General features: G+C 38.3%; 1 protein-coding gene across 1 annotated transcript; it reads right to left on the reverse strand.

The window, feature by feature from the left end:
* Positions 1-56: 56 nt before the first annotated feature.
* On the reverse strand, positions 57-27,621 carry LOC130923425 (guanine nucleotide-binding protein G(I)/G(S)/G(O) subunit gamma-4). The gene is made up of 3 exons (XM_057849126.1): positions 27,173-27,621; positions 24,138-24,244; positions 57-1,835 (listed from the first exon to the last, which is right to left on the reverse strand). The coding sequence occupies exons 2-3, from the start codon at positions 24,234-24,236 to the stop codon at positions 1,707-1,709; spliced, it is 228 nt and encodes a 75-aa protein (XP_057705109.1). The 5' UTR covers positions 24,237-24,244; positions 27,173-27,621; the 3' UTR covers positions 57-1,706.
* Between the last annotated feature and the right edge of the window lie 353 nt (positions 27,622-27,974).

A 27,974-nucleotide genomic window follows, 5' to 3' on the forward strand; every position in this document is an offset into this window, starting at 1 on the left:
TCACTGGAGTCGCCCACTTGTGGCTACCACATAAAACGCACATAGAGATACATAAGTGCCATTTGATATATTTCTTTAATTAATTCATCCATCAAAGGATTTACAAAGCTTTCTAATTAAATGCATTTGTTTCATTTTACAAAAACAATAATACCATTTAAGAATACAGCTGCACACTGTCAACATGTCGGACCTCCGGTGTGATTACAAGTGCACAGCGGCCTTTTTAGAAAGTCCCCATGAAGGGAATATTTCATCTCATAACACTTCTCGTTTGGGAGGAAACCATGCATAATTCACCTTTCGCCACTATGTATATTGTTGAAAATTTGGCACCATCCTCAAGAGGTCAGTGAAGAAACCCCAAGACTGGTCTTGGGATGTTATAAATAACTAACAATAATACTAAAATGATTCTCCTGAAACAGTTGATGCTTTGTTATTCATGTAAATTGGATCAGTAATACAATGACTGTTCAAGTACCAAGAGGTAATTACCTCACATTTCACAGATTGAATACCCTTTGTGTTATCTAATTTTAAAATACTCACATACTATCAATAACTGTATGATTTGTAAATAATGAACCACTGTAGGTATCATACACGCTTAGTAGCACACTACATATCATGTAGCAGTCAGTGCTGTGCAACAAATATTCAATAATACCACTGATAATAACAATATTAATAATCATCAACAATTCATCATAAAAATTTGTAAATGCTGTTTAAATACGCGTACTATGTAAAGGAGACAGTGTGCTTGTTCTTTCAAATAAAGCAAACAAAACAAATAATTGTGCGTGAGCGCAGTGTGACAATAACACCGCTCTCACAAGGATTGGCACTGAAACGGACTGTACACTGGAAAAAGACGGCTTGTATACATGGGTGGCGCTCATTATGGCAGCAGAGGAACATGCAGGCCTGTTTGAATATCAAAGGCCTGTCCTTTTTCTCTCAAACGGCAAAAAAAAAAAAAAAAAAAAAAAGTCAGGAAACCCGCCCAGAAAACACTTGACACTTTGCAACGTGGGGAACGTGTTTCGATCGGGAGCTGCGAGATGACGAAAGACTGATTTGAGCGTCAATGGAAACAAACAGCAAAGATTAAAAAGTGTCAGGGCATGACAAGGAAGCTTTATCAACTCATTTGGAGTAAAAGGGATGCACAGTGATAAGCGGCTACGAGTTGTCGCCTGAAAAAATACAGATTGGCTCGCTCCGTACCAAAACACTTGACTTTACTTGGTATAAAGTAGATGGCTGTTCGGGTTTTCGTCGAACAGATCATGAGTGAAATAAGCCAGGTGTTATATTTTAGCTTTCAGTGCACGCTGCTGCAAATACTTTAAAGCTGGCACACTGAAGGCACTGATGTTTTAAGACGATGCAGAAGGTGCAAAGATGTTTACTGGGCACATGTCTGTTTCCTGAGCCAAGTTGGGATAAAAAAAAAAAAAAAAAAGAAAGAAAAAAAGAAAAATTCCCACCTCATGAAAGCGCTGAACAAGGCTGTTCTCTAATAACAAAGCAATAACAAACCTATTGAATAACACCGCCACCCGCAGAAACCCTCAGCCGCCAGGACAGAGCTGACCAACACCGGGGTCCACCCTGCTAAACTCGAGGGGGCGCCCGTGGCAAGTCGCTTCAAGCACGGTGAAGACAAAGGAGGCCGGCGAAGCCACACCCTTGGCTCATCAGAGGATGGCGCAGAAGAACTTCTTCTCCCGGAACGGGTTCTCTGAGGCCGGGACGGGTACGATGAGAGGGTCTTCCCGTATGTGGGCATCGCAGTAGGCGATCAGGTCTGCGGCAGCTTTGGACACCTGTTGACGACACATGAAGACAATTAAACCACTGAGGGAAAAAAAGACATGACTGTGCCATTTAAAGGGATAATTTTAGTTTTCTACTGATGGGTCGTGGGCGAGGCCACACAGAGATTGCCACACCTGACTGAACTCTGTTGCTGCCCGTCTCTGTGCGGGGTGGGATAACTGTTTCCATAAATAGCTGATTGCTGGGTAATTATTTTATTTTATTTTTTTTTGTAATAAAACATTTGAATCCCAGTCCGGCAAAGAAATTAGCCATTCAAAAGGCACAAAAACTTGACTCACAAGGGAAATACATTTCCATATTTGTGCCCTGATGTAGAGTTGTATTCAAAATTATTCAACCCCCACAGTGGATAAGTGTTTTTGCACGTTTGACATTCATTTTTCATCTTGTTTATAATCACGTTAAATAATGACATGTCAAATAGACAAATACAAATGAAATAACAAAAATTTTAGGGAATATTCCAATTATTGGCCTCTCTGTGATTACCTCATTGACAAAATTATTCACCCCCCAAGTCCACCACTCTTAAGAACAAAGGTTTCCATCAGGTGTTGTCAAACTGATGAAAACATCTGTAGATGTGACTGGAACCCTAATAAGCAGCAATTAAGCAGATTTAAAAGGACTGTGACACATGGCTCTTCTTGGCAGTTAATGAGCTCTTTAGAACATGGTGAAGTCCATCGAATGGTCAAAAAAGTTCAGAGAGGAGGTCATTTCACTTCATTAGCAAGGATATGGATATAAAAAGATAGCAAAAGGACTGAAAATTTCAAGAGACACAATTGGGAGCAGAGTCCGCAACTTTAAAGCTAAAGGCACAGTGAAAACGCTACCTAGGTGTGGTAGAAAGAGGTTACTGTCTGCAACTGCTGTGCAATACCTGAAGCAAAGGGTGGCAAAAAATCCCTGGGTGACAGCTGAGAAACTACGACAGGACATGTCATAGGAAGGTATTCAGGTTTCATCCTAGACAATAAGACGCACACTGCGAAATGATGGCTTCCATGCAAGAACTCCCAGGCGCATCCCCCTGCAGACCCCAAAGCACAACAAGTACGCCAAAATGTGGACAAACCACAAAGGTTTTGTTTTCTGGAGGGATGAGACCAAACTGGAAGTTTTTGGGCCAATGGAAAGTGTGGAGGAGAAAGAATGATTCCTTTAAAGAAAAGAACACCCTATCTACTGTGAAGCACAGTGGAGCATCACTCATGCTCTGGAGTTGTTTTGCTTCTTCAGGTACAGAGAATCTTCAGCTTGTGCAAGGTATTATAAATTCAGTTGGAGATGCAAATGTCATGCAGTCATTGACAAAGCTGAGGCTTGGGTGAGGTTGGACTTTCCGACAGGGCAATGATCTTAAGCATAGCAAAAGAAGTGCTGGAAGATTCTGGAGTGGCCATTGCAATCACCAGACTTAAATCCAATTGAAAATCTCTGGTGGTACTTGAAGAAGGCACTTGCAGCACGCAAGCCCAAAAATGTTCATAAACTGGAGGCCTTTCCCCATGTGGAATAGGCAAAGATACCTGTGGATCACTTCAAGAAACTTGTGTCAAGCTATGCTTCACGTCTAAAGGATGTTAATGTTGCGAAGGATGTACTAAGTTATAAAGTTATACATACCTAATGGGTTGAATAATTTTGTCAATGAAGTTATCACAGAAAAGCCATAAATTGGAATATTCCCAAAAATATTTTTGTTATTTCAGTTGTATTTGTCTATTTGACATGCCAGTATTTAATGTGATTGTAAACAAGATGAAAAATAAATGTCAAACTTCCAAACTGGCTGTGAATGCTCATTTTCCAGTGCCATTCACGGCACGATTGGACATCGAGCGCTTTCAATGGCAGCCAATGAATTTACTTATTTGGCAGAAAATAAACTAGTACGGCCCCCCTTAGATCTAATTGCCATAAATGTGAACCACGGACCAAAATGAGTTTGACACCCCTTCTCTAGAACATAGGCAGAGGTGGGTAGTAACACGTTACATATACTCCGTTACATTTACTTGAATAACATTTTGAGAAAAATGTACTTCTAAGAATAGTTTTACTAAACCATACTTTTTACTTTTACTTGAGTAGATTTGTGAGGAAAAAACGCTACTCTTACTCCGCTACTTTGGGCTACACAAGAGTCGTTACATTTTTTCCTCTTTATTCTACATGTTAGTTTTTTTTGTTTTTTTTTTTGCCAGCGATTCCAAGAGTAGCGCTTCTAATTGCACCATTGAGACATCGAAACAATAATCACTTGACAAACAGACACAACCTTGCCGTTCTATGATCACGGCAGCCTGTTCGATCACATGGCACCTTTTAAGCACTGTAAGAAATGAAGTATTTGACAGAGCGCTACCCTTAACATGACTCAAACGCAGATTTAAACATTTTATTTGGCACCGATTAACCACAGAAAACCGGATATATGATCCTTTTAATTTCATAATAGTGACTATGAAGGAACTATTCACTATAAAACCCGGAACTATTTTCTCCACTAGAGGGCAATCATGCTCTTTGCACGAATAATGCTTCATTTCTGTCTTTTTTTTTCTTGCCGGAATTCAGTGATTTTTTTCATTTATGTATTTGCCGTAATGTGGTTATGTAATTGGTTATTGTTCAGTATCATTATAACAACAGTTCATATAGATAAATTTGTGCTGAGAGAAAAAAATACCATTGTTTGGGAAAAAAAAAAAAAATTAACAAAAATAAGCAGTTACTCACAAAGTTACTCATTACTTGAATATTCTTTTCACTGGATACTTTGTTACTTGTACCTGAGTACATTTTTTGGATGACTACATTTACTTTTACTTGAGTAATATTATTTCGAAGTAACACTACTCTCACTTGAGTAAAATATTTGGCTACTCCACCCACTTCTGAACATAAGTGTCCGACGTTAGGCCCTGGGGGCCAGATACAGCCCACCATATCATTTTGTGTGGCCCACATTTGTCATGTGCGTCAACTACATGTGTTTTCGCTAATATGAAATTAAAATAACAGCGCTGTCGTCCTCAATTAAAGGACAACAGAAATGTGAAATAGTTTTTTTTCCTTTTTAAAAAATGCTTTTAAAATTAAAGAGTACTTGCCGTTTCTTCCTTTTTGTTTTTGCTTAAAAAAAAAAAAAAAATCCTATTTTTTATTTTAAAATGAGTGAAAATAAAAAAATAAAAATTTGAAAAACAGTACAATTTGAAAAATGACTACAAATAAAAATGCAGTACTGTATCTTCCTTTTTTTAAATTTAAAAAGCAAAAAAATAAATAAAAATGGATATTAATTGGTCCTGCAGTTGGCTGGCAACCGATTCAGGGTGCATGGAGCCCGGAAGGCTCCAGCACCCCCGCGATCTTTGTGAGGATAAGCATCTTGGAAGATGAAAGAATGAATATTAATTGTTCTTTAGTTGTTGTTTTTTTTTTTTTTCAAATAAAGTAAACAAAAAAATAACATTTAAAAATATTTCTAAGAATATTTGTTATGGACTAATTCACAAAAGACCTGTAAACAATAATGTTTATGATGTTCAACTGCCTATAACTAAAGGGGAAAAAAAAAAAAAAAAAAAAAAAAAAAAAAAAAAAAAAAAAAAAAAACTTTTTTAATGATGAAAGACGTGAATCTAATCTTTCTTTTTGCAAGTTCCGTGTTCAAGTAGCCATAGTAGTCAAAATATTCTGTGGCGCTTATCAGAAGGAGATGTTTTGTGACACGGTGCTTGGCAGTGAATGAGTTAAGACACTCATAAAAGAGGATGTGGACAATTTCTTAGGCCAACTATGTCTGTAAAAAATTAACCTACTACGAAAATAGTTGTTGATGATCAAATGAATTTACAAGTTCTCGACTAGGCATGGCAGTCTAGTTGGCAGACTACATGGCACTCTAAAGGAAAGCATCCTGTAACTTTATTGTAGCCTGCGACAAAGAATTTGACACCCCTGCTCTATAAAATGCCCTCAGTGTACTGTACACCACAGGGCATCTTGAAAATGCATAACAAATCGACAATAGAAAAGTAATAAATTTCATGATGCGTTGCACCAATTTATGAGCTGTGGGACAAAAACATCTTCAGTATAAGTAGAGTAACATGTGTTGCTCTTATTACTTTTTTAAACCAGACTCATCTTAAACCAAAACAACGTTGATGTTTATTAGGTACATAGTAATTATGGGGCAACAATCACATGATTGATGGTGCTTCGAGTGTGTTTGTCATCTATTTTCCATTTGACTAATGAGTGGACTACATTAGTCCACTACATAACCCAATCCCTCGGAAGGTAATTATGGAGTAGGTAATGAGTGAATGATTCTGAATGTAGCTTCTTTGTCAGCCTATGTTTGAGATCAACATTTGAAATGTAAGTAATGGGCTCGACGCAGTAGAGATGCAGACAATGTACACCAACAAAAACACAGCTGTGGTGCTCCATTGTTGTTTTGGCAACGGATTGCAGTATTCACATTTTCACAATTGACAGCACAGAGCGCATAACAAGCATGTATGTTACTCCCATTTTTACAGATGTCCTTTTTAAGTTTCATTTAGAAATCTTACATTGCAGCCAATATTGTAGAGTTGTCCAATATTATCGGATAGTCAATCGTGTTGGCTGATAAAAGCATTTTAAAATGATATCAGATAATATCGACATCTATTTTTCATTTTTGACCAACTTGCATATTGCCTTCAAAACGCAAGTAGAAGCCTTCTACCTTTGTACAAACACTGGTCACAGCTTTACATAACAGTTATGCTTATTGAACATTATCAAACTAAACCAAACATGCTTGGGATTTGTTATGTGAGCAGACAGGTCAAAAATTAAATAAACAATAAATGATTGAAAAACCATTAATTATAGACTCATTACATATAACTACTGTGTTACCAGAAAGAAATACTCACTAAGAAAACAGAAAAGTAATAAAATACAAATCTGTGCAAATTCCTAGCAAAATGCATCTTGGGAATTGTCATTGCATTGGCATGTCCTATGATTGTATTTGTAATGCTTTGGGTGCCTCCAAGTGGCTCTTTGGGGTAATTACTGTAATGTGATTTAAAGTGCGTACGGCAGGATTAAAAAATGTCTTAAATAACATTATTATGTGTATTACAATCATATTTTGAGATGATTCAACTATATACAATAATTTGGCAAAGCGCAGATGATGAGAAATTAGTCTTTTAATCCACCGTTTAGCCATGCCTACCATTATTGGGGTCTAGCGTCCCCAACTGGTGGATGACGTCAGCAGGGTGATGGTTTTATCTGATTTACAATTCAGCCCATTGAGGGGGAATTATTCAGAATGAGGAAAAAGTGACGAAGAGAGCGGCAAAATGTCATTGTTTCAGTCTCTCTACTCCAATGTTTTTACAGGATATTCTTTTTAGCGAAGTATTTCCCCCAATTGCTAAATAAATGGTCATGACAAATAAAAGTCTTGTGCTAAATGGAATATGAAATAATAAAAGTGCATTTATTTAGTACGACATGGCAAAATTACTCCCTAAGTGTCAAAACTGTAGACTTCACCTTTACTGTCGCACCTCCCGAACGATAATTTATGCAATCGTAGTTACTCAGGCTTTTTTCATTTCCTTTTCTACATGTTCGTCCATGATCAAACATAAGTAAATAGTCCAATATTTAAAGAAAGTTTGTAGTGTTTAATTTGTAATCGCTGTATTCGCAGCCATTTTTATCACAAAGTTGCAATTTCTGATGAGGTTGAAAATTTGACAGAGCACCGGGCACACGAAGAGGGCAATAAGCAGAGTATAGCGCTCTACTGGCAGGGGGGTGTGCAACAAGCCGCCGGTCGTCAGCCGATTAGCATTTTCGGTGGACAATCAGCCGGAAAATGCAAGCCACCTCTGTATTAAAACGAGTGCCATGATCCCAGTATTTGACATCATACAAAATACGATGTTTACTCACTTCCTTGTAAATCCAATGGTCCTACAGTTGTAGGGCTTGTTTTGGCCAATATCAGCGGTTAATGGGAACCTTTTGAAACCCAAAAAGGCTCATACACCTCTCCCTGGTGCGGCAACAATTTTCTGCTGCCGTTTGGTTGGCGTGATGCGAAAAATAAACAAATTAATCCACAAAATCAGCTGAATCCGCAGTCCATCTGCATGTTCTAAAGCAATGCTGTATTGTGAGATCCTGACCCGGGTGACGTCACTTTCGCATGCGTGCTAAACCTGAGACTGAAGCCGGAAGTCATTCATTTTCATGGCGCGGGATTCAAATATTGAATATATAAAACGATTACTTCCACAAACATCCAAGCGGTCCATTTCATTCAGGAGCATAAAACACCGCGTGAAATATGAAATAAACACTATTTTTGGTGTCATACGCACTTTAATTGTGTAAGATTACTTTTATTTAATTATGGACATTTTGGCTCTTATTTATATGGGACATTTCTTTTCCATATCTTCAGTTGACGTTGTTTTCTTATTTTTCACAGAATGTTTATTTTACGTGGAAAACCTTGATGTTGTTACATTTATCCTTATTAAAGCATCAATTGGGGCATCACAATACAATTAGCAATAACACGTTAAGTGCACGACTGCTTATATCGGTTTGATATTGGTATCGGATTTTTGGAGTTGGACAATGTCAGTGATATCGGTTAAAGAACATCAAGTAAAAAATAATCATTTCTGGACATATCGTGTAAGGATGCTTTGCTCTCCCGTGGTTCACTTCCCATTAGGTTTGGGGCATTTTGGGGTCATGTAACTTGTGATAACTCATTGGCTGCCACTGACAGCACAAGATGTCCAATGAACGAACAAATTTTACCGGGGAGTCAAAATCGAGTGGACGTCTAGTGCCGTCAATAGCAGCCAATAAGTTATAGCTAACAATGAGAGGAATTTCTTTAACAATACTGTTTTGCCTTATTTCGAGACAGACAGGGAAAAAGGTACTTTTATGTTGTTTCATTTAAATGTAAACAGGTTTATCTATATGAAAATATCAAACCGAGAGCAGCCACATTGAATCCAATTTCACAAAACATGCTGCCTTCTTGTTGACTCATCTGTTATTTTTTATGCTGGTGAAACACCACCTCTGCTGTAGATCTCCGCTGATTTTTGACTGACTCAGAGCAAGATGAGAAGTCAATATGTCACCGCACCACACCCTCGCCTCCCCATTGCATTGAACAGGTGACATTTTATTCGCTGGATGTGACAAGTTACAACTTTTCCAAAAGCATTTGCACAAACTGCGAGCCCCACTGTTTTTGTTTTTTCTTCTTTATATTTCCTGAGACACAACAGAAAGGAAGATCAATACAGCTATTAAATGTCAACTAATCAGAGTGTTTACAACCTTACTGCGAATGGCACTATTCGGGATAATAGGGCTGCTTGTGTAAAACGGCATTGTAATACGTTATGGACTTAAAAGCAATGATATTTTACCTCGAAATAACGCCGCCGTTTTGATTCCGAACTCAACGTGCTAGGCTAATTTACTGTGTAACACAGTAATACTGGATCATTTTCCTGTTGTGCACATGACATGTAGTGTTATAACTTAGCTACATACTAAAATGTTAAAAGCATTTCTTTCAAGAATGAAGTTACTGTAATATCACAACGCGTCTTATAGTTTCGCAAAAATATGGTTTTAAACTGTAGCTTAAAAATGGCAGAATTTTGTAGAAATTGCATGACAAGCAAAAAGTATAACTATAATTCTCATACAGTTTTTAAATTAATGCATTCATTTTAAATAAAATCTATGGAATAAAAAAAATGAAATTGTTTTTTGTAAGAATGTCAAATTCAGAAAACTAATTTTCTTAAACTAGTTTAAAAACGAGAAGGAAACATTGTTTTGCAAAATATAACTGTTCACTATCATTATTATTCAAGTTTTTAAAATATTTATTCATTTGAAATAAAAGTGTAGTAAATTAAAAGAAAAAAAAAAACACTTCTTGTAAGAATGTAAGATTGAGACAAAAATACTTTTCTTAAACTGTAGTTTAAAAAATGACAGAATAAAGAAATTGCATTACAAGGAAAAAATATAACTACTATTATTATCATTCTATTTTTTGAAAATGATTTCAGAATTTAAAATAAAATATATACAAATAAAAAAAACTATTTTTTTGTGAGAATAAATGCAATTAATAAAGCTGGAAAAAATGTAAAAACTTTAAAATAACATTATTTTTATTATCATACAGGGAAAAAAATGCTTCGATGAATAAACAGTTTCATCAAATCGATAATCCAATACAATTTATGCATTCCAGGAAAGTGTTATTTGACATTCATTCTTCACTCATTCTTTTTTCTTGCACTGGGCACTGGTCTCCAACCATTTTTTTGTGCTATTTGAGGTATATTTTAGAATCAATGTCCTGTTGGAACACCCATGACCGGCCCAAAACATTTTGATAGTCTCCATTTTTCATGACTCCTTACACATTGTCAAGGCTCCCACTGCCAAAAAAAAGAATGAGGCCTACAAAGAAAACAACACAGTGCCCATAGTAAAACATGGTGGAGGTCCAATGATGTTTTGGGGTAGTTTTGCTGCCTCTGGCACTGGGTGCCTTGACGGTGTGCAAGGAGTCATGAACTATGGAGTGTATCAAAATGTTTTGGGCCGCAATGTAAGATGTAGTGTCAGAAAACTGGGTCTGCGTCAGAGGTTATGGGTGAGCCAACAGGACAATGACCCAAAACATACCTCAAATAGCACCAAGAAATGGTTGGAGACAAAGCTCTGGAGAATTCTGAGGTGGCCATCGATGAGTCCGTATCGAAATCATATTGAACACTATGGAGATATCTCAAAATTGCTGTTGCAAGAAGGCACCATTCAAATCTGAGAGACGTGGGACAGTTCGCAAAAAAAAAAAGAGTGGTCCAAAATTCTATCTGAGAGGTGCACGAAACTTGTTGATGGTTATAGGAAGCGAAAGTTTTCCGTTATTTCTTCCAAAGCAGTGGTTCTTAACCTTGCTAAAGGTACCGAACCCCACCAGATTCACAGGTGCATTCACTGAACCCTATGGAATTTCATAATAAAGCCATTTTTTTAACGAATTCAAAACCTAGCAAGCTAACATCTAAGTGAATTTCTCTTCAAAATTCTTCCTAATTTCTAATTTACTACAAATTATTTTTCCTTTTGCTGTTGATATTCACGTCGGTAAATGAAATCAAACTCATTTCATACTGTTCCTTTTTTTTGCTTCCATGTTTACATTCTCATTTTATTGTCGCATCCTTGCATCGCATATTATTTTCATGGCGTAAAATGACGCTTTTTTTTGTTTGTTTTTAATTATCTACGCAATTCACGCTGTCTGTAGGTCTGTTATACTTCCTCATATCAAGTTCTAGTCGACCTTCCACTGAGCAAACCTATTTTTTCCTCCGATTAGACAGTGGGCGAGCATTTGAAAGAAATGGAATTAAGCCTATAAATTAAGGTAATTAAACAACCTACTATTGTCTGGAATAAAAGAAAAAATTGACTAATCTATAAGTGTAGGCAAAATGAACTCAATACAACGAACAACTAAGGGCAACTAAACCCAAAACCTGGTCTAAAACACCACTTTGCCTAGATTTAGTCTGCGTACAAAATAGGGCTCTATATTGCTTAACCTTCACTGAACCCTTACCTACCGAACCCCTAGGGTTCGATCGAACCTCAGTTAAGAACCACTGTTCTAAAGGATGCGCAACCAAATATTGAATTGAGGGTGCCAACAATTTTGTCCAGCCCATTATTTGCATTCTGTGTAAAATTGTGTACATTTTGGTTTGTTTCTCCAGCTTTTTTGTGTTTTTCCAATGCACATCCAAGGTATAAACACATTCATACTGAAAACATTTGTAATTCCATTAATATCTGTGAGAAATGCTGTATTTTCTGGAAAAATTCCAGGGATACCAATAATTTCATCCATGACTGTAACTATGGGCAAGAGGCAGGGTACTCACCCTAAACTGTTTGCCAGCTAACAGCAGATGCATTCATTTAAACTTACATCATAAAATGTGAAAAAAATACAAGTACAAAGCATAAGCGGAAATTATACGAGAATGGGTAACACACTTACCTGTTCATCAGTATGAACAGTGGTCTAACACAATGCCTGTTTGTATAAAAGTTGTGCTTTTGCCCACTCCAATCCCCCAAAGATTTGTCAGCTTCATTGAAGAATCTAATATAAATAAATTTAAGTATGAATGGTTATTTCTCTTTATATACGCCCTGCGATTGGCTGAATATTTGGAAAACATTGCCTTAGATGACCTAATTTACTTATCATGGCAGTAAACGCCTGCATAAAGAGGGAAGACTTTCATTACGGTGTGAATAAAGTGCATAATTACTCTGATAGTCAAAGTGAATTATAGTGCAAATTTAGCTAGGTGTTCTGCTGAGGAAGAGAAATGGGTGTGTGTGTGTGTGTGTGTGTTTAAGGTCCAGACTGGCTGGTAATTACACTGCAGCCCCACGATGCAGGAAGAGTCCGTCTAATTAACACAGTTCACGTTCTTTTGGCTGATTGAGCGATTAATGAGAAGGTCCCTCAATGAGGCATCCGCTCTTGTCACTGATATACATGCCGGCTCCTCACGTCCATTAATTAAATCTAAAAAAAACCCCAACAGACATCACTAACAGCGCTTCCTCTTTTGATTCTGCCGTCATTCACGAATGCCTTCCACTTCAAAAGCCATTAGATGACAAAAATATGAACTGGAGATGTGAAAAAAGCCCATCGGCTGTTAGTGCATCTTTTTTTTCCATTGGAAACCTCAGTGAAGAGAACACTTGTTACTTTACATGCTGTTGCATCTTTTACATAAACTGCTACATAAAAATTAGATCGCTTTCTAGAGAATAAAATAGAGACCCATGTAACCCAAGATTACTCGAGTTAAAGAATTTAATGAGTGGATGTATACTTTGAATGGATGTGTTACTGGATAGGCACATGGATAAAAGGGTGGATCGTTCAAGAAATTTGTCACCATTTGTCACTGTCACCGTACTCAACCCGAGTTTGTACAGAAATGTCACTGTCATTGCACAGCCAATGCCACAACATTGTCACATACATCTTACTAAGTAGGGCTGAGACTAATAATTAATTGTATAATCGATTAATCGGACAATTAATTAAATTATTGATTAATCTGACGATTGACGAGAATAGTTAACTTTCTCGCACACACCATATAATTGTTTGCATTAGTCTAACAAATTCATTATAGTAAAGCATTTAACCATAGTTTAAAGAAACAAGCTCCATGCCCTTTGACACAGTAAAGTGGACTAGCTTATCAGCCCTCGCCTGATAGGCAAAGAAAAAAGCGTCATCATTGCTCCGGTAAGGGTCAGGACGCTCCTGCCCTACCAACAACTTAATAGCGCGGGCGCCTTGGACGTCAAGACCTGCGTCGGTTGCCGTGGCAACCACGTCCCAGCCACGAAGAATGATGCACGAACTTGACCGCCCAAACCTGCCACAGAGGCATGATCCCAAGACAACACACAGCCACGCCTTCGGCCCGGCCCACTCCACCGCAGCTTACAAAAGGACTGAACATTTAGATAACAACTGTCGCTTCTCGGGAACATTTCTATGTGGCCGTTGTTTTGCCGACCCTGGAGCCAGTATTGTCTCTCCGTCGTCTGTTTTTGCCTTGTTTTCGACCATTGTCGACGAATAAATTGTCAACCTGTTTTCGGTGAGTCTTCTTCAAACTTTTGGAACTTGGAGTCAGTGTAAAGGGTTAACACCGGAGTGAACGCGTCCCTCCCGGCCGACTTGCTGGAGCGGTGCCAGCGGAACCCCATTTCGTTCGGCTGTCGCTGTTTCTGAGGCTTGGCCGGGGGGCTGAATGCCTTCACGAGTAATCGCTAAATTTTGTCAATGATTCATTTATTTCCTTTAAACACACATACCAAAAAAAATTGAATGAGGAGGAGGCAGACTAACGAATCAGTTTTCTTGATCAAACAATTGTTCATTAATACAAACCTAATCCAATTTTTAAAAAATAGCACACTCTCTTGTATGACATTTTACAGTTTGAATAGGAGTTTGTGATGAAAGCTGTTTTATGAATGGGTTTATGTGTGTAGTCTCTTTATAAAGAGAAATGAGACAACCTTACTATCAAACAATAACTCAAGTGCTAATATGCTTCTCCAAAACATGATACATGAGACACTTAAAAGACTAATAAGCATAATCACTAACTAGTTTAGCACTCTGTGCTAAGTTGTAACATCTCATCAACAAAGAATACAAATACAACCAGCTTTACTCACCTTTGACGGAGGCACACTGGATCTAACAACACAGAAGACAATTTAACTCTTGACACGTCGTAATATTATGGATTCAGCAACCCAGCCTGAGTGTAGCAGTGAACTCTCTCCTTTGGTCCAATCACTGGCGAATGAGTAGCTTTACATTACACCCAAACAAGGACCCAAACGGGACTGCTCATAACTGCCAGCAAAAATCGATTATCAAATCTGTTGACAACTAATTTACTAATGGATTTAATCGATTAGTTGTTGCGGCCTTATTACTAAGGTTGTTCTCTCAGGCGTCTCTCTCAATTTGGTACTGCATAATCTGGGTATCGCATGTACAATATTTGCACAGGTACATTATTGCATTTTCTCACCGTTACATCTATATTTATGCACAAACTGTCATTTGCACTATCATATCAAGTCAGCCATCTGCCTTCTAGTCTGAGATCTATAAATTGTCATATATGCACTGTTATATTACCATCCCCACTTGCTGCTAGTCACCTATTCACTTTATTTCCAATCTGAGTACACTCTAAACAGTGGTGTCCAAACTATTCCACATTGGGCTGCAAACTTCATTGGTTAAACTGTCTGGGCTCGATTGGTAGGAACTAAAACCAGGACCCACAGCGGCCCTTGAGGACAGGTTTGGACACCCATGCGTATTTTTTTCTTAATATTAGCTATATTGTACTTTTGCTTTCGTTTCATGTGGTGCACGTAATGGCGAAGCTTGAAATCTTTTTATATTCTGTACAATGACAATAAAGCCTGACAATTCTTTACCGCAAGGTTGATATGTGCTGTGTGAGCAACTACCAGAGGATACAACTTTAAAATTGCAAACAAATCAAAACTATGGACACCTGGTTGGTGATGACAACTACATATTTCGCCAAATGGGGTATACTGAAGCAGTGTGACAAGCGCAAACTTGCCTGGCGTTACTCGTTATGGATGTTTCTGAGGCATTTTTGGAATAAAAGACACCTTCAGACCTCTAGGCACTGCACATTGATCGTGTCCGCCCAGGACACACTATTTTCGGCCACGCTTGAGCAGGGAGACGGTACAAAATCCTAGTTCTCTGGCAAAACCCAAAATGTGGGACTTCGACAGCGTATTGACAGGCACTAACCCACGCGGTGGCCCAATTGTGGCATTTATTGTCATTTATTGAATTGAAACGCACAGATGAACTGTGCAGTCTTAAAATAGATTTTTTTGTTGCTATAAATTTAGGGAACAGCAAATTCATTTTATAAATGCGTATTTGATGGTAGCTTTGCATGTAATGCAAAAGCAACCATCAGCTATATGTTATTCCTTGTTTTTTTGAATGGAGTTTCTTCGGCATGCCGCACAGCCCAAACGGTTTGGCCCATTGACACCATTAAAATTAAACACGGGTATTTTTAATTTAAAAAAAAAAAAAAAAAAAACTCAAAAAGTATCCTGTCCTACAATTATTATCCAATTCACCATAAATAATCCATCAAACATTTTAGGAAGGTAAGGGTTATAAAAGTTGTATACAGATTTTGCTAAAAAACCTATGGTTCCCCCCAAATTTTCCCATTCATTTCTAATGGGATGCCATTGCCATGTACTGTATGTCGTTCCATTCCTTTCTATTGGCCAAAATTTCCCCTTCATTTTCAGTGGCAGAAAAACATGGGTGGTTGTGATTTTTTGACAAAACTTGCCATTGCAGCCCACTGACATTCAACTGGCACTCAAGTAAATGCCATTGACAGCCATGTACGTCTTTGCCAGTGACGGCTATGTATGTCGATGCCATTGACAGCCATGTATCTCGATTCTATTGATGCCAATGTACTCTGCTTCCATTGACAGCCAATGTACTCAGATTCCATTGACAGCCATGTACGTCTTTGCCATAGACACTAATGTACGACCATGCCATTGACAGCCATGTACAGTGTGGCAAATAAGTATTTAGTCAACCACTAATTGTGCAAGTTCTCTTTCTTGAAAATATTAGAGAGGCCTGTAATTGTCAACATGGGTACACCTCAACCATGAGAGACAGAATGTGGAAAAAAATCATGGTGCAAATCATGGTGGAAAATAAGTATTTGGTCAATACCAAAAGTTCATCTCAATACTTTGTTATGTACCCTTTCTTGCCAATAACAGAGGCCAAATGTTTTCTGTAACTCTTGACAAGCTTTTCACACACTGTTGCTGGTATTTTGGCCCATTCCTCCATGCAGATCTCCTCTAGAGCAGTGATGTTTTGGGGCTGTTGTTGGGAACCACAAACTTTTAACTCCCTCCACAGATTTTCTATGGGGTTGAGATCTGGAGACTGGCTAGGCCACTTCAGGACCTTGAAATGCTTCTTACGAAGCCACTCCTTTGTTGCCCTGGCTGTGTATTTTGGATCATTGTCATGCTGAAAGACCCAGCCACTTCTCATCTTCAATGTCCTTGCTGATGGAAGGACATTTTCACTCAAAATCTCTCGATACATGGCCCCATTCATTCTTTCCTTTGCACAGATTAGTCGTCCTGGTCCCTTTGCAAAAAAAACAGCCCCAAAGTATGATGTTTCCACCCCGATGCTTCACAGTGGGTATGGTGTTCTTCGGATAAAATTCAGTATTCTTTCTCCTCCAAACACGAGAACCTGTGTTTCTACCAAAAAGTTCTATTTTGGTTTCACCTGACCATAACACATTCTCCCAGTCCTCTTCTGGATCATCCAAATGCTCTATAGCGAACCGCAGACGGGCCTGGACGTGTACTTTCTTCAGCCTGGGGACACGTCTGGCAGTGCAGGAGTTGAATCCCTGGCGGCGCATTGTGTTACTGATAGTAGCCTTTGTTACTGTGGTCACAGCTCTCTGTAGGTCATTCACTAGGTCCCCCCGTGTGGTTCTGGGATTTTTGCTGACCGTTCTTCTTATCATTTTGATGCCACGGGGTGAGATCTTGCATGGAGCTCGAGATCGAGGGAGGTTATCAGTGGTCTTGTATGTCTTCCATTTTCTAATAATTGCTCCTACAGTTGATTTCTTTACACCAAGCGTTTTACCTATTGCAGATTTAGTCTTCCCAGCCTGGTGCAGATCTATAATTTAGTCTCTGGTGTCCTTCGACTGCTCTTTGGTCTTGGCCATAGTGTAGTTTGGAGTGTGACTGACTGAGATTGTGGACAGGTGTCTTTTATACCGATAATGAGTTAAAACAGGTGCCATTAATACAGGTAACGAGTGGAGCCTCGTTAGACCTCGTTAGAAGTTAGACCTCGTTGACAGCCAGAAATCTTGCTTGTTTGTAGGTGACCAAATACTTATTTTCCACTCTAATTTGGAAATAAATGCTTTAAAAATCAAACAATGTGATTTTCTGTTTTTTTTCCCCACATTCTGTCTCTCATGGTTGAGGTTTACCCATGTTGACAATTACAGGCCTCTCTAGTCTTTTCAAGTGGGAGAACTTGCACAATTGGTGGTTGACTAAATACTTATTTGTCCCACTGTAAGTCGATGCCATTGACAGCCATATACAGTACAGTACATTTGTGCGATTTCTTTACATTGTAAATTCCCACTGAAGGTAATAAAACTATAAATGAACACGTCTGGAATTATGTACATAGCAAAAAAAAAAAAAAGGTGAAATAACTATAAACATGTATAATATTGTAGTATCTTCAAAGTAGTCTTCCTTTGCTCTCATTACTTTTTTGTACTCTTCCCATTCTCGAGTTTTAAGAGGGAGTCACCAAAAATGTTTATTGACAAGTATGACTTTTCAGGGTTAATTAGAGGAATCTATTGCTTTTTCAGTGGGGTTTAGACCTTCATTTGTGTTGCATTAAATGAGGTGTGTCCAAACTTTTGGTCTGTACAGTATGTCAAAATGTTAACAGCAAATGACCATATAAGGCACAGGTGTCAAACAGATTCCAGAAAGGGCCAAGTGGGTGCAGGTTTGCTTTCCAACCAATGAAGAGGACACCTTTTTCACCAATTAGATCTTTTACATGTGTAATCAGTTAAACTTTGTCAGGTGCTGCTTGTTTCAGCAGGAAGTTCATTGGTTAAACTCTCTGCGCGTTATCGGTTGGAACAAAATCCAGCACCCACTTGGCCCTTTCTGGAATCGGTATGACGCCTGTGATATAAGGTATCTAAATCAATGGGAAGTGACCCTGAAATGTCCCCAAATCAACAGGAAGTACCTGAAATCAGCAAGGCGTGACCCCAAGGGGAGCCCTGCAAAAGCAAAGCTAATATTGCAGTTTCTTCAGAAATAGCATTTTGTAGTATTACAATGTTATTTTATTGTACTATTTTAACACAAAATCTAAAATATGGCAGAAAACACTCAGGTGACTTGAAGTTCCGCTCTGAGACCCCCAATTTGGCCAAACTCAATATTGTCCTATGTGCATGTGTGATACATAATTGGAAAGCTTAAAATCTCAATTTTCGGGGGGGAAAAATGTGAACAGGAGGGCATCATTAAAAAAAACATTTTTTTCAAAACAGTTATACCCTAACTGGAGGGGAAAGCATGAGAGAGCATAATTAAAGACGCCACGAATTTAACTAGATATTATGCCGCACTTACATCTTTTCGATCCAAAAACTCCGTGTAGCATGTATCACGGAGTGTGAAGACACATCTGTGAATGGTCACAGCCGGATTTTGGGGGGATTTTATGGGTGAAACATGGTCATATAACAAGGGTCGCGATGGAGAAATCGCAGACTTCAATGAATGGTCAAGATTTTCTTTTTCATGTATTAACCCTTTTAAACGTTTTTTCCCCCCCCATTTTTTCTTTGTTTGCATCGACTATTTGTCATCTAAAAAATTGAGGAAAATGCAACGGTAAAAAAAAAAATACAATTAAGCGATAGTTATGCGGTAGATATCCGTGACCTTTTTACAGACACCATTTTTTCAATTGTGACCTAATTTATTTAAAAGTTTGAAATATGCGAGTGACTAATATTTTAAAGTTTTTTTTTTTTTTTTTACTAAATATTAGACATAAATTAATGATTCTAAACTAAAAATGACAGACATTTCGAATAATAAATATAATTACGGAGCTTTTTATGGCTGAGTTGAAACAAAAGCGGTTGCGCGACGTCTGTAAATGGGGGTTTACAGGGTAAAATGGACAAATTAAAAACAGTTCGGGGGCTTACTGCACTATGAATCTGCTTTTGCAGCATATAAACATATTGGTCTATCAAACACAACAGTTCTTTTCGCTTAAAATACAGCAGTTTATTTTATGAGGGCTACAAGAGCAGAAACTGCTGTTTCAGTCTTGTCTGTTTTCTGCCCTACATATAGAAATTCTTATATTATTCATTGAGATTTCAAAATAAAGCCAAATATTCACTCATTTGCCCTTCTCTAGTTTGTGTATTTGAATTCATTTTCATTATGAGCACACTGTGTGCGTGATTTGTATTGCAAGTATTTAGGAGCCACATTTAAAATCTTGTTTCATGCAAAATCCTCTTGGGCAGTATTAAGCTCTGCTGCACACTGAAATTAGCGTCAGAACTACTCTCGTGAACACTGTGACCATCACCTGAACTTAAACTTGTTAAAATGTTCAAACTATCAAGTCATCAACTCGCTGAATTTGTAGAAAGTGTGCCTGTAAAACCGTAAACCGTATATCTAAACGTGTCGGTAAAATGTAGTCTTGTTGTTCCCTCAAAGCTGAATAGACACAGCAACTTGATTTTATGACAAAGCACATGAAGTTTTATGGATAAGAGAGGATGAATTGGAATACAGTCTACTTTTGACGCAGTGAGGATTTTCCAAGCGGCAAGCAGCTTTAGTAGCGCCGAGTGTGGATGAAGGATGACGAGTAGTGATGAAGGTATGTGGCAGGCTTCCAGCCTCATCTGCCGTGCTGATGATAGCAAACTCTCCTCTACTGTGGGGAAATCTTTCTCAGAGCACGCCGAGGACATAATGAATGACTTGATGACGCAAACTTTAAAGTCTCTCCTTCCCACTCCTGAAAATTAAAAAAATAATACCGCAGAGAAAAAAAAATCTTTTGGGAATGATTATTGTAAGCATTTGGAAGCGAGTCATCTGCTGGATGATTAAAAACCACAAAGGTCTGACAAGTACAGTAAATACTTTGTTTTAAAAGTAAAGCATTTTTAGATTCATTTGTATTTTTTTTTTTTATTGATTTAGGTGACGTGTAACTGATTTTGTCAGATTATTTTGGAGCATTTCACATCATTTCCTTTTGATTTTGGGGCATTTACGGGTCACTTCCTGTTAATTTTGGGGCACTTCCTGTCTAGGGCGTAGATTTGGTCTCAACATTGGTAGAGACGATATTACCGTAATGCACAAAATGCAAACAATGATCCAAATTACGGTTAGCTTGACTTCGTTTTTGTGGAGGCTGGCCTGACTGCAGTAGTTTTGCAGGTTAGCAAGTTTAATGTTATGCTTGCTATGTTATGCGGACTTTCAGCAACAAAATTAGTGGTGTTTCCCCCACTTCCACAACATTGATGTCTTTTTTCTAGAGGTCTCAAACGATTAAAATTTTTAATCGAGTTAATTACAGCTTAAAAATTAATTAATCGTAATTAATCGAAATTAATCGCAATTCAAACCATCTATAAAATATGCCATATTTTTCTGTAAATTATTGTTGGAATGGAAAGATAAGACACAAGATGGATATATCCATTCAACATACGGTACATAAGTACTGTATTTCTTTATTATTACAATAAATCAACAAGATGGCATTACCATTATTAACATTCTGTTAAAGCGATCCATGGATAGAAAGACTTGTAGTTCTTAAAATATAACTGTAAGTACAAGTTATAGAAATTTTATATTAAAACCCCTCTTCATCTTTTCGTTTTAATAAAATTTGTAAAATTTTCAATCAAAAAATAAACTAGTAGCCCGCCATTGTTGATGTCAATAATTACTTACACAATGCTCATGGTTGCTGAAGCCTATAAAGTCAGTCGCACCCAAGCGCCAGCAGAGGGAGCCAAAACTCCAAAAAACACAAGTACACGTTTCACTGTGCTGTCATTGTAATGTCTTTTGAGCAGGGTATTTGTGCGTTAATTGCGTCAAATATTTTAACGTGATTAATTTAAAAAATTAATTAACGCCCGTTAACGCGATAATTTTGACAGCCCTACTTTTTACATGACTTACAGTGGCTGCTGCTGGCCGAAAAAAAAAAACCCTTCTGATATCCCTTCTCTCTGAAGGGGGCAGAGGAGGTGGCATGTTGTTGACATGAATCTGTTGGGGCTGTGTGAGTATGTGTGTGTGTGTCTTTGTGGCGGGATGGGGGCTTCAAGTCATCAGCCAACCAAACATTTGTTTGGGGAGGAGGGGGTGGGGGGTGGACCGGCACATTCAGCAAGTGAAAAGGGATAAATGTTAGTCTGAATATAATGAAAATAATTCAATTAATAATGGGAGGGTATATTCTATCATTACAATGTATAGGAAGACAATCTAAATTACCAATTTGCCCAATGTCCTATTGTCCCTATGCAATCCTATGCCCTTGGCTCATGTCATTTCCTGTTGATTTTCAGTCACTTCCTGATAATTTTGGGACATTTACGCGATTTCCTGTTCATTTTTGATCACTTTTCTTTTTAGGGCATTTAAGGGTCACTTTCTGTTGATTTTGGGGCACTTAACATCATTTCCCTTTGATTTTCAGTCACTTGTTGATTTTGGGGCATTTTTTTGAGTACATATTGCAGGGATGTATATCATATGTTCATGAATAATTATACGTATTCATTCAGTTCAGTATTCAGTTTTTCACTAGTAGACGTCCACTTCAATTGAATTGGAAATCTGTGGCAGTCAATAGCAACCAATGAGTTTAATTTTGGGTATTTCAGGTCATTTGCTGTTGTTTTTTAATCACTTCTTTTTGATTATGGGGCATTTCTGGGTCACTTCAGGTTGATTTGTTGGTATTTATGGGTCACTTCGTGTTAATTTTGGGTTACAGAACAGAAAGCGACCTGGGAATGAATGAGGCAGTGACTCAAACCAGCAAAACAAAGAGGAAGTGTCCTTTAAATGCCCTAAAACAGGGGTGCCCAATCCCGGTCCTCGAGAGCCCCTATCCAGCTTGTTTTCCATGTCTCCCTCCTCTAACACACCTGAATCAACTAATCAGGATCGTTATCAGGCTGCTGCAGAGCTTGCTGATGAGCTGATCGTTTGATTCAGGTGTGTTAAAGGAGGGAGATGCAGAAAACAAGCTGGATAGGGGCTCTCGAGGACCGGGATTGGGCACCCCTCCCCTAAAATGAACGGGAAGTGACCTATAAATGCCCCGAAAATCGAAAAGACTGGCTGTGAATGCTCTGGTTTTGAATGAACGAACGTTCATACGCCCCTTCCAGTCTAATTGGATCGGGCGTCTACCACAGCCTTTGAGCTCACAGAGCCACTATAAACAAGTTTTCTGCTCATGACTTTCGTTTTACACTTTCTCAAAACAACAGGGGAGCTGGAGTGGCATCACTCATCAAAATCCCTCAAAAAAGACAATTTGGAAATATCGCATCCATCTGTCATCATCACAAAATGGGAAGACAACATGTTCATGAAGGCAGATATGGAACCAAGCCCGTGCCACCACAAAGACCAGGTGTTTATGTAGTCATGTTGCCGTTGTGTTATGGAAGGTACGGATGTTCTTCCTATCCCTGCATTTTCATGTGCCCGGTGCTAAAAAAAATACTAAAGCTAAAATCTTGCGCATGAAATGACTTGTTGTCTTTGATATAGTTATTACGATGATTGTAATTATGATCATGTTTAATATTATTTACTACAACTACTGTACTGCTGTGGTTGCAACACATGCTATCTGCTGCTCGACTGTTGCTAATCAGAACGTGTAGGATGGCACAATTAGGTAAAAGCATAAATGCAGGTGTTACAAGTTTTTTGTTCGTTTGTTTTCAGGTGGAAAACGCTGTTAGGCAAGGGAAGACAGCTTGATGTGCCTCACAACAACACTTACTGTACGTCGATGGACATATCGACACTATGTGCATTCAACTTTGATGATGGAAGGCTCGACTTATGCTATCCCTTCATTAATATTTTTCTAATAATTTTTATAAATTGTGATTTATTGACCTGTTTTGCACATGCACCAATCATTTTAAATAAAACAAGTAATGGAATCATGTTGCCCAAAAGTTTAATTGCGATCAATATCTGCAATAAAAATGAATGACATACTATTTGTGTTGATATGTATATAATCTTGAAGTATTTCCTTGTAACATCAAAATCTGTGTCAGCCCTTCTGCATTCGGTAACTGTAATATATTTGTAATTTTGCCTCGTTTTGGTCACTCAAGAGGCTGGCGTATCAATCTACCCCTTATGTTAAAACAGGTGGCACAAATTGTTACAATTTTGTCCCCGAGTGATCAACGAAGCGATAAGAACAAATGCAAGCTTCATCTTCGTCGTGCTGAATCAATTTTTGGACATACCGTGGGTTCCTCTGGTTTGATTTTACAGTTTTAACTTTGTCCACAACCACATTTCTTGTTGTTCTGTCTAAACCTCAAGTCTGTAGCAGAAAATGTCAAAGATGGCGCCACTCAAGTTTCGCTGAGGAAACTTGTCTATTCTAGTATTTTAATTTTTTATTTTTAAACAGTGACACCTTTTGAAAATGATATCTCAATTCTTGGCCAGAGCATATCAATAATCTTTTGGGTTACAAAGCATCACGATTTATCACAGTTTCCATATTTTGTCACACCCCTAATACATACTGAACTTGTTGACTTTTATAGGTGAAATTCTATATTACATTTAACATGACATACCTTTATCCTATCCATGCAGGCCTCCATTTTAAGCTGCTCCACAGCTTTCCTGGCTTCGGAGATGCTGGCTGTGCTGTTGTTGGCGATGCCGTCTTTCATGGTTCTCCCTCAAGAAATAATAACAACCCAGGCAGAGGTAAGGGCATTGAGAGCATATTTAGCACTTTGCAACAATTGTTTTTGTTTCAGGCTGGCACCTTTGTGATATGGTCTAAGAAGTCAAATGGATGAAACTTCAAGGAATGATGCCAAGCGGCCTTCATGTGGTGTCGTAATTATGGTAAATACCACTTGCAAATTGCAAGTCGTATTTTCTCTTTGAGAACTGCGAATTAATTATTATTTTCATGCTGCCTTCACACGCTATGGAAAAGATGATTTTTACCACTTGCTAAATGGTAGTTATGAGTAAGTCCGGCTCATGTGCTTTTGTTGCCATAGCAGACATAGACTTCATTTTGGTTTGCTGCAAGCCCAAAACTCTTTTATACCTATGCATTCATCTTTTACAACAAGAGAATTCATCAAAAATACCAAGGGTAATTTTTTGGAACTAAAAATTATTGCAAACATGTGGTTGAAAAATAAGAATTTGTGTACACTACATTATTACACAGGCGTAAAAACTACGGGAAAATTGACAATCTTTTTAAAAAATAATTGTAGTTTCATCCCATGCACAATTCTCGCTGTCCGCCATTTTGACATGTAAAAGGTTCTCGTCTCAGAAACTCATCTATCAAAATAAATTTCTCCAGTAGAAGAAACGATTTTTGACTGGACAACAAGGGATGTCCCGATCTGATCACGTGACCGGAAAACGGCACGCTTGTGCCATTTTTCAGAGGATCGGAATCGGGTGAAAAGGATCGGGTTTTTAAATTTAAAAAATATATTTGTTTTTCTGCTTCATGCTCATACAGCCTTTCACCTTCCTCTTGGTAGCTAAGCAGTGCAACTAAACCTTTTTTTTCTTAGTCACCAGCTGGTGTTTGGTTCTCAAAGTTAATGATGGCTGACAGATTTGTAGCTTTGATCAACAAGCGAAGGTTAGGTAGCTCTACGATCAAAGGCGCAAATGTGTCAGTCATCGTTTAGTTTGTTACACACCAGCAGTGTTGTTAATAATGGCATTAGAGCACAACGGTATAAGGTGAAACTCTTGAACTTTTTTTCCCCCCATCGAAGAAAACAAAATCACTGGTATGGGAATACTTCAGCCACAGAAAAGTTACAGACGGCCGCGACTAAGAAGAGGAGGGCCATGTTTGCGGTGGGTGGCTGCCGAGGAGGCAATACCTCCAATATGATTTCAGATTTATACAAAATTAAAAGTTAGTAAACACTGTCATGAACGTTTCCCACCAACTACGAGAGTTAACTCAAGCGTGTTTAGTGTGTCTAGCGGTGGTAATACAATAAAAATTAGCAGTGTGTAACACCTACACAATTGCCAATGATCGGTTTCAAGGTATAGCGTGGTATGAAAATGTCACGGTTTCAAAACCGCAAAAATTTTCTGTCATACCGTCCCTACGTTATTAGCTATTTTTTACGTCCCAAAAATGCAGGGACAAATCCCTCACTTGCAGCTGCAAGGCTCAATCGTCCCCCACGTCAGTGAGTCAGCTGTGCTACACAATGGATGGAGGAGGTGAAACTTCTGATATTTTTCTCCCATTGAAAAAAAAACCAAAATCGCTGATATGGCAATACTTCGGCTACAGAAAAGTTACAGACGTTCGCGGCTTAGAGGAGGAGGGCCAACCGACATGTAAAACATGTTTGCGGAGGGTGGCTGCCGAGGAAGCAATATCTCCAATATGATTTCGCATTTAAACAAAAGTAAAGGCTAGTAAACACTGTCATGAAAGTTTCCAACCAGCTACGAGAGTTAACTCCAGCGTGTTTAGTGTGTCTAGCGGGGGTAAAACATGTTTTTTTTTTAATCTCTTTGGCAACTGTGCTGATAAAGTGTGTGTTTAATGTAAACATGATACGAGTCATATGAACGTGCTTTTTATGCAAAATATTTCAAATATTTCGGTTCTGATAGTAATAATATTGAGCTGTGGCTGTGGGTTTAGGCTCACCTAAATGACTGCATTTATTTTAATTTTATTTAGAATATTTCAGTTATTATTATTATTATTTTTTTTTTTTTAAATTTATTTTAACTTAACATTTTACTTATGTTCCAATTTGTTAATATATTTTGAAAACTAAAAATCCTGTTCACTGGACTTTTTTTTTTAAACCCAGATATGTCAAAGTAACACATTTTAGAGCTATAATTGCAATACCGTGAAACCGTGGCTTCAGTCAGAATCTCATACCAGCACATGCCTACTATGAACTATAACATGAGCAACATTATTTTGGGGGAAAGATTGAACATGTTTTATATTGAAGAGAAAATATTGGTGCAACTACATTTTTTTTAAAAACTTCCCCTCTATAAAACAACAATTGCTCCTTTTAATTGAATGCCAAGATAAAATTAATGGAAAGGTTTATAAATACTTTTATTTTGGTGTCTTGATATGATACTACTTCTATTATGTACCTACATATTTAAGGAAACCTATTGTAGCTCCAAGTGTCACATTCTTGCATTGTGTTGCCCTCCTTACAGGCCCAGGATTGACCACCCATGAGGTGGGCAGCAGTAGCACCATCCATAAAAAAATGACAGCTGATTACAAATGTCATTTTATAATCAAGGGTGCGGTGCTGCTGAACCCATTGATGTTTGAATTTTTGGGTCATGATCATCACACCCACAAAATGGTGGTTTGAATGTTTTGAATACAGGGAACCCCGTCCTTTGAATGCTTTGGAGCCAATCTTGGCCTATCCTCAATGAGGTTTCCTTTCCATTCTTGCACCCTCTTCTTATTAGTGATAACCGTGTTCATTCAAAACAGAAAAACGCAAACGCGAGCGAATAGACTCGAGCGACAGGCCTGACATGAGAGAAGATAGCAATATACAAATGGATTTTTTTCCTAAATAGCACCGATGTGGAGGCATACCTGATTGTGCTTAATCCAAATTTGGAGAATTCCGGGTTGACTCCACCCAGCGCACACACGGCCACACTCACACAAGCGCACACACAAAGAGGATCTGTCAAATGTCAAAAGCTAGGAGGAACCCCCCAGCCTCGTCGCGGTGGATCCCGCTGAAGGAAGGCGGCGATGTGGCCTCGGCGAATGCGTTCCGTGAGTCGTGCGAGGAGGAAGGAGGGAAAAGATGAGGAGCACCGCGGCTGGGGCTCGGAGAGATGCTAGCAACAAAAAAAGGTGGGGGGGCTGGGGGACACCTCCGCGTGACGACGAAATTGGCGGCGGAATGCGCCTTCTCCCACCGCGGACACCGACCCTGAACGCACCGGCGATGGCACCTCGATGCAGCAAGGAGACATGCAAACGAGCTGCAGGCTTCCCCAATTTTTTTTTCTGTCTCTACTTCAGCTTTGACATCATAGTCCCTCCCTCTGTCAAGGAGGAACAACCGGAAGCGTACATGAACATTTCATGTTCCTCAGGTGTCTTTCATTTCAGTGATATGAAGTAACTAAGTACAAGTACTTCACTAAGGTATTTATACGTCTGATTCCACCTAAATGATGATGTTGACATCCTTGGGAATAATAATTATAATAAATAATTAAATTTAAAAAAAGATGATTAATTTCAGCTCTGATACCTAAATTAGGGTAAGACAGGGGCCCTATACAATTTTTTCGCTGATATCAAGTGCCACTAAAATAAAATAAATTCTCCAAGTTCATAATCAAAATTAAAATATACTAAAACAGCAAGCCAAAGTGCT

Source organism: Corythoichthys intestinalis, chromosome 10 (assembly GCF_030265065.1).
Source record: "Corythoichthys intestinalis isolate RoL2023-P3 chromosome 10, ASM3026506v1, whole genome shotgun sequence".
NCBI classification, from domain to species: domain Eukaryota; kingdom Metazoa; phylum Chordata; class Actinopteri; order Syngnathiformes; family Syngnathidae; genus Corythoichthys; species Corythoichthys intestinalis.